Source organism: Vipera berus (genome assembly GCF_964194415.1).
Source record: "Vipera berus genome assembly, chromosome: 11".
NCBI lineage: Eukaryota > Metazoa > Chordata > Lepidosauria > Squamata > Viperidae > Vipera > Vipera berus.
Window position 1 is genome coordinate 3,858,225 of NC_138214.1, and position 8,334 is coordinate 3,866,558.

General features: G+C 44.7%; 1 protein-coding gene across 1 annotated transcript; it reads right to left on the reverse strand.

Annotated features, from left to right (window-relative positions):
• Positions 1-3,648: 3,648 nt before the first annotated feature.
• On the reverse strand, positions 3,649-7,650 carry LOC308673257 (RING finger protein 148-like). Its single transcript, XM_081336818.1, has 2 exons — positions 7,162-7,650; positions 3,649-3,764 (listed from the first exon to the last, which is right to left on the reverse strand). Exons 1-2 carry the CDS (start codon positions 7,562-7,564, stop codon positions 3,754-3,756), a joined length of 414 nt encoding a protein of 137 aa, XP_081192944.1. The 5' UTR covers positions 7,565-7,650; the 3' UTR covers positions 3,649-3,753.
• Positions 7,651-8,334: the final 684 nt, after the last annotated feature.

The following is an 8,334-nucleotide window of genomic DNA, read 5'->3' on the forward strand; positions in this document are numbered from 1 at the left end:
TATAAAAGAAAGAAAGAAAGGTAAGATTTGGTGAAAAGTGCCTAGTTTTCACAATTTGCCAGGGAGGCGATACTCAAAGGGCACTTACCTTGGCTTAGAGCACTGCCTCTGAGGAGGTTGCAATCCAAAATTTTGCTGACAAGCAGGCGAATTGCGACTCTTCTGAGCTTTCTAAAGACACTGCTGGCTTTATTTGCTTGTCACTCGGTTTATATAGCTCCCCCTACCTCCCCCCCCTCCGTTCAAAAGGCCCCCCTCCTGGGTTTAGCTAAGACTGGATCACACTCAAGCAGCAGGACAGAATAACCAGAAATAGGCAATTTCCACAAATAGCCCACTTCTCCACCGAACCGGTCCCTGGTGCCCAAAAAGTTGGGGACCTCTGCTTTAGATAGTATGAAATTCTTCACGTTGATGGCTTCAAGTCCAAGGGCTTATGGGTTGCCTTACTTATAGCTAAGGTTTTACGTATACCAAAGGCCGGATGGTACAGAGCTGAGCTGAGCTCCTAGTGACTACATACTTATCCACGTAAGTTTTCTTGGCAATACAAAAGTGGTGTTTCATTGCCATCTTCTGATACGTATCTGTAACTTCCCAATTTGGTGTACAGTTCTGGAGGTTTCTGATGGCTTCTCAACTAAATACTAGCCAGGTCTCCACCTGCTTTAAGATTTGGTCAGGTAGGCACTTCTATGGTGTATTTTCCGATACATTCAGAGACGTTGCATGACTGAAAGGAACTCGACGTGATTCCGATTGACTTGGCTGAAAATCTTTTGTTTACATGGGACAGGGAGGCACTTTGGAACCCAGAACATTACAGCCAGGTGATCCATGACGATTGTCCAGAAGCACCAGGCCGGAATGCATTATTCAGGAAATAGAAAAAAAATAATTTCTATTTGAAAACCTAGAACGTGATTAACAGAACAAGTACCGGTACACGTAATCCTCGACTTACAGCCACAATTGAGCCCAGAATTTATGCTGCTGAGCGAGACGGTGGCTAAGTGAGTTTTGTTCCATTTTACGACCTTTCTCACCACAGTTGTTAAGTGAATCTCTGCAATTGTTAAGCTAGTCACACGGTTGTTGAGTGAATTCGGCTTCCCCCCCTGACTTGGCTTGTCAGAAGGTCGCAAAAGGGGATCATGTGACCCCACCAGACCATCATAAATGTGAGTCGGTTGCCAAGCGTCTTGAGTTTTGATCACGTGACCACAGGGATGATGGAATGGACGTAAGTGTGAGAAATGGTCATAAGTCACTTTTCCATTGCTGTTGTAACTATGAACAGTCATTAAAGGAACTGCTGTAAGTCGAGGACTATCTGTCATCGGATTTTCCAGGCCTAGATTCTAGTCAGCCCCTAGAACTATGCTTTGCCTGTTCTGAGAAGAGACCCAGGAGTGTTTTATACACAGAAGTGACTGTATGACTCTGATCTAGCAAAGGCCTAGTCAAGGGGTAGGCAACCTCGACTCTTTTATGACTCATGGACTTCAACTCCCAGAATTCCTCAGGCAGTGTGCATAAGATTCTGTTGTGAATGTGCTCTAATAGGTGCATTATAAAAAAAACAACTAATCACCGCATCTACAACTTGCTCTTTGTATTCCAGCAAATGACACTCAAGCCTTTTGCAGCTGGCAACTTGGGATGGAAAGATGGGTTCATGAGTCCTTTTGTACCAGTTGGTGATGTTTGATGTCACTCAGCTATTTTATTACTCCAGCATCCACTTCCTTGAATCGGCTAAAATAAACATTCCGCATTGGTCGTTGCTCTGGTGTGGGATTTCTATGAGCATTGCACTTTCGTGATGACTTGCACCTAAGAAATATTCCTGTTGGGGTGTAATAACAAGCCAGGGACTGTAGGGTAAGAAGAGCCTGAATAGAATGACTAGGAAATGAAAAAGAGAATCAGAAAAACACTTGAGAGAACTGAAAGTGCAAAGAAGGGAAGCAAAAGTGGGGAAGCAGACGGCTTCCTCCATTCGATCTGTCATCTGCTGAACAACAGATGAAATTGAAAATGAACAATGCGATTTCTGTAGGGAGCTAGCTAATGTGTGTGATTATGTGCAGGGGACCGCTAGGAATGTGGGCATTTGGCTTGCTGTGCACAATTAAAAGATGGCCAGCTGGGGGCACTATTGTTCCAGGCTAGATAAACAACTCTCTCTTGGATTTCTAGAGTTCCATTAAGTTTGTTTCTACTATAAACCCGGTGAATTTATCAGCCTTCTGTCTTCTTTTTCATGTCTCTATCATTTCTGATGACACCAGACAGATTCTCAGAATGAATTGGTTACAGAATCCCTCCTGATCAAAAACTAGTTTTCTTTAGGCTTGAAATGTCTGGTTTTCCAGAGCATTCCAGTCACGAGCAGCAAGGGCAGTTTATACAGTATTCACAAAGGTGCTATGTGATGATTGCCTGTGCTGACCTGGATATATATCAAAATCACATCTTTATTACCACCGGTAAAGGTAAAGGTAAAGGTTCCCCCGCACATGTGTGCTAGTCGTTTCCGACTCTAGGGGCCGGTGCTCATCTCCGTTTCATAGCCGAAGAGCCAGCGCTTGTCCGAGGACATCTCCGTGGTCATGTGGCCGGCATGACTAGACGCCAAAGGCGCACGGAACGCTGTTACCTTCCCACCGTAGTGGTCCCTATTTTTCTACTTGCATTTTTACGTGCTTTCGAACTGCTAGGTGGGCAGAAGCTGGGATGAGTAACAGGCGCTCACTCTGCTACACGGCATTCGGGATTCGACCCGCCAAACTGCCGACCTTCCGATCGACAAGCTCAGCGTCCTAACCCACTGAGCCACCACGTCCCTTCATTACCACCGGAGACTAGCATAAACCCGGACACATAAGCAGAGGAAAGTCAGGAGGAGGTTTAGTAGCACCTTTTCCCACAAACCAGTTTGATTCAAAGGCATCGGCTTTTAGGAATTGCAGCTTGCTTCATTAGATGCTGGACATGACTGAATTCATATAGGATTCAAATTGGGATTTATAAACCAGATTATGTTGTCGTTCCAAAACAGCTTCTTTAAAATCAGTACCTTGGGAAGATCAGCCTGCTCTGATATTTCTCTGTCCTGATTGTTTTGAGACTGATACCGAGATTAAGAATTAAACTCCCATTTATTCTTCGTAGGCTTCCTGAATAATGTGGTGCTTATGTGTTCATTGTGTAGTGTTATCATGACACTGAGGAAATTGACTTGTGCTATGGACAGGAAGGCTAAGGTTGACGGTGGGTGGAAGCTATTGAGGTCTGGATGGAATTTGATGATTCTTTTCCCATGGATCTCATTGATGGGAGTATCTTCAATGAATCTCGATTAATGGAAGGAGTTCAGGATTTAAGAATTGAGAAATTCTTTAGTCTCCATTGTTTAGGCCAGCCATGAAGATCCCGGCATGCCACGAAGTCATGTGTGCCCCTATTTACAGATAAAATCCACTTCCTTGGTGTCACAGTGAAAGCTATAAAGGACACACAAACAACGTGTTTTACGGAAAACCTACAGGTCACCGTGGAGACACACATGCTTCCAGATTCTACCCAGAATACATCACCAGATCAATTTTCCATAGGTTTTACTCCATGCATTTGCTCTGACCCATTTGACAAGAGATGCTCAACTGATGGAATTAATCCAGGCATTCAGGAGACTGAACTACGCACCCAACAAGATCAATAGACAAATCAATAGAAGCAAATTGATTCCTAGGGAGAACCTATTAAAAAAACAGAACAACAGAACACTGTTGGCTGCTATCTACATCTTACAGCTCAAGACACTCAAAGGCGTTATTAATAAGCTGCAAGCCACGCTGGACACGGACGCTGCACTTTCTTAGGCCCTGGGTGGCAGGATATATTTGCATACAGAACCCTAACCTGACATAGATTTTCACAAGTAACCACAGATGAAGAAAGATAACGTGGGAACTAGCCTTGGACCCAGCCCAGGGGATGAGTTAGCCCTCACATTTACCAACAGCACCATCACAAGACCTCAGAAGACTGGAGGGTTCCCCCCCCCTATATTTCTTCCTCCAATGAGATTCATATCATAATCGGTCAGCAATGGCTCTCTGAATTTCTACATGGAACTAAGGTGGGCAGAGCAATCAGTGGATACAGGTTTGAGATCAGGACTTGAAACAAGGACAAAATAACACCAGTATTCAATCTCCTGAGACTCCATTAGAGATCTCAGGCAGTCCTCGATTTACAACGGTCCAGTTAGTGGCCAAAGTTACAGCAGCACTGAAAAAAGGGACTTATGACCGTTTTTCACACCCATGACCGTTGTAGTATTTCCCCCCCCCCCACGATTTACATTCGGATGCTTGACAACTGGTTCCTGTTTATGACGGTTGCTGAGTCCCAGGGTCACATGACCTTCCGACAAGCAAAGTCCATAGGGAAGCCAGCTGCAGCGATTCACTTAACAAACGGGGCAAGAAAGGTGGTAAAAATGGGGCAAAACTCACTTCATGAATTTCTCACTTAGTAACATAAATTCTGGGTTCAGTCGTGGTCGTAAGTCGAGGACTACCTATATGAGTTGTTTGGGCCAAAAGTTTTTACTAGCCCAATGGAGCAAGAGGTTGCTGAAGGCCGTCTTGGAAGGATTCGACAAACCCAATGGGTTTTCCACCCATTACGATTGCTAAATATTGTAATTTCAGGCAGTGCCGTCTACACAAACGCCCTGTTGCTTCCCCTTCTCTCTGACTCATCCCACTGTAGACCTGATTTCAGTTTAGGCCAGGGATCTGCAACCTTGACAAGTTTTAAGACTTGTGGACTTCAGCTCCCAGAATAGCTGGCTGAGGGAGCTGAAGTCCACAAGTCTTAAAGTCGTCAAGGTGGCAGACCCCTGGTTTAGGCGCTCCATGCATCAGATGAAGTGAGATGCCCTTCTCAAAAGCTTAATCAAATGTCTAATCTGAAAAGGGGCTACCAGACTTAGTGTCAACGCTGCTAACATCGGGTGTTTTTGCTTTGACCACCGATGGAGATGAAACCATTTTCTTCTTATGTTTTGCTCTTTAGAGCTAGATGATGCTGGGGGAGGAATGTGCATGAGAGTTTAGCTAGACATAACAATACTGAACCTAGTGTGAGAACCAAGTTTATTGAAATAAGAATGATAAGAATTGGCGGGCTGGAGAACTGGAGGGGAAGCCTGCATTTCAAACTAATTGGAGAATGTGATTTATGACTGTTAATTGGAGGAGGGAATTGTGCTTTGATACTATGTGCTCAGCGGAGGGGAACTCATTTGGCTTCGATTGTGTTAGTTGCCGATGCTATGCAACTCGAATAAAGATTCTTTAAGGTAAACAATGCCTCAAAGTTCTTCGAAGAGTTTCATCTGTCGGAACCAGGACAGTCAAATTTTAGACTATCGCAGATTACCACAAATCTCCCCCAGTAATAAGAAGATGGGGAAATATCACATAGGAACCAAAAATATAGACACAATGCACAAGCATTGGATTAAAGGTTTTCGAGACTTCGGCTCGTGCAAAATAAAAGCATCTCTTGACACCAGGACCTCTGAAATCTCACTTGAAGTTCTGTGCTGGGCAAAGCCACAGGGGAAGTGAAAGCTCTTCACGTGTCAATAATTAACCTCAGATCACAACCTCAAGCTGAAACGGAGACAAGGCTTGGAAGGTTATCTGCCTCTACGAACAAAAAGGAAAATGGCCCCCAAGCACTCCTTTCTGCCATTTTGGCCTTCTGCATTTGAGCAGATATTTTTACAGCCCCCAGAAAGACAATGAAGTTCACCGGGATACCAAAATTCCAGCGGGGTGGCTGGCTTCTCTTGGAAAGAATTGGTGACTTTAATTTTTGGGTAACCTTTCAGGGCAGATAGCCTATTACAGAACATCTATTAGTTGAGCCTATTCTTTGTACTGCAGATCTGTGTGCCGGGCATTTTTTTTTTAAAGCACTGCATCCTTCTAAATGTACGCTCAAAATAGAAAGTTGCTCATGGCTGGAACAAGGGTCTTAATTCATCTCAAAGCCCATTCCTCATTCCATCCTCTTTCCAACTGTTACTTCGCTTCAGCAGTGGAAACTATTAACTTATGCTTCTGTGAAGCAGGCACAAGTCAAAAACCTCCATCAACGCAATGCGTATCAGCCAGAGATACATCGGTGATGCAAGTTCCCTTTTGCTTAGCTTATGAAGAAATAAAGAGGGTGAGGGAGGGCAGGAGGAACCTATGACGTACTTAGGGGAGCTAAGTCACCGGAAAACAAAGATGGCTGTTGTTAGCACTGGATGCAATCCTCTACACACTGCACAAAGGAAGCACACAGCTTTGCACTATTGGGGTTTATAAGGAAAATTCAAGCACGCTACTTCCTTTTGCGATATAGGGAAAGCCAGAGAAACCAGATGGGAAAACTGCTTATTCCTACCTTGCTGGTTCTTTCTGCGAGTGCACCTATGTGCCATATCTGAGGCCTTTTCGCTCATCTTTGCACGCTCCTCCTTTTGCATCACCTTGTACCAGACTTTTGAAAAGGCAGCGAGGGAAAATGGGCGCCTTTATTTGGGGTTCCCCATTATTTTAGAATGCTGCAACTGTACTAATAAATAAGCCCATCGAGGGGCTTTATCACTGATTTTTCAAGTCAGGGCCAAGGCCTTTCTTTTATCTTTTATTAAATTTCGAACTGCCCATCTCACCTAAACGACTCTTACAGGTAATCTTCTGTGGCTTTTTTTTAAATTACCTGTTTTTTTTGGTTGTTTTTTGATGCAAGTCCTACCAAGCGTAAAAAAACTTGCCCCAACGATCATGGCACTAGAGTTCAAGGATGGCATAATAAAACCGATACCCAAATGATGAATAAACACAGGACACCTGTAATTCTACTCTAGTCTGATAATACTAGAAATTATCCCCAAAGCAGAAAAGGATAAGGTTACACAGCCTCTCCCTCCCCCCCCCCCCTGTTCCATTCAGAAGCTTCTGGCAGAAATTCTGCCTAAAGTCAAGATTCAAAGGTCAAAATCCATTTGCAAAAGACAAGAATCCTCACACGCTTTCCTACGTAGGGACTATTTAAAAAGCGCCCAGGTCCAACGGTAACACTTACCGGGATGTGACATGTGGACTGTATTGTTGCCGTGTTTGGCATAGTTATAGATGACAACAGCTGCCGCACCCAGTTTAGCCGCCCGCTGGATCTTCTCCGTGAAGGTGCAGTTGCCTCTTGCGACGAGGGCAATCCAGGGCGACACAGCAGGGGCAAAGTGAGTGTCCCACATGCAAGCCTGGAGTTTCGAAGAGTTGGAGAGCACTATCAGCCCTCGAGCTTCTGCCACGGGAGAATGTACGCCAAACATCCCACACTCGCACCTGTTGTTTGTTGAGCTCTGGTTGAAAGCATTAAAGTAGACTAAACTCACGTTGGCTTTGACAGGGTGAGCCTGGATGGCACTGAAGAGGCCGGCGAGAATCAGAAACCGTGCAGGACTGGGTTTCCGCCCACCCTTCATTGCTGGGTGGCTTCCAAAATAATATCCAAAGCATAGGAAAAAAACCCCTTCAATTGCCGAGTCTCCTGCTTCTCTGCGTAATCTGAACTTACAATCCTAGGCAGGTAAGCAGCAACAGCGCCGCTCCTCCCTGGTCATTAGATCTGGCGTTGCGTCAGCTCAGTTCTCCCTTTGCTTATCTCAAAGGAATAGAAGCGACTTGATGCTGGAGCCACAGGGCAGGAACTCACCCGGCTAATTTTCAACCCCATCCCTCGTAAATCTTTTGTTTCCACACAACTGCCTTATTTTTTTTTAAACAGACAGGCTAAAGACTCCGCGCAGGTTTTGAACGCCCTTCCCGACAAAGGCAGATACAGGTGAGACAGACGGCCTTTAGGGGAAAAGATTGGCCAACGGCCAGGTCACATGTTCCCATCTAAATAAACACAAGGGAATTGGGGGGAAAATTGCCAATAATAATAATAATAATAATTTATCTATGTTTATCTTCATTTTTGCCTTGTGGTGACAGCCAAGACTGGTCCTTGCAGTTTTGTTGGCAAGATTTCTGAAGTGTTTCGCCCTCGCCCCCCTTCTTTGGAGCTGAGTGGAAGGGACTTGGCCCAAGGTCACCCAGCAGGCTTGGTGCCTAAAGCAGGACTAGAGTTCACAGTTTCTAGCCTGATGCCACTACACCAGACCGGCTCCAATGTTACAGTTTTGCAAATATATTGAGAGACGTTTTAAATTAAGAAGCCAACAGATATATCTATGTTAAGTAAGCTTTT

Excerpts from the sequence above, each read along its gene's own strand:
- LOC308673257 (XM_081336818.1), bottom strand. The coding sequence starts at position 7,564 with ATGAAGGGTGGGCGGAAACCCAGTCCTGCACGGTTTCTGATTCTCGCC.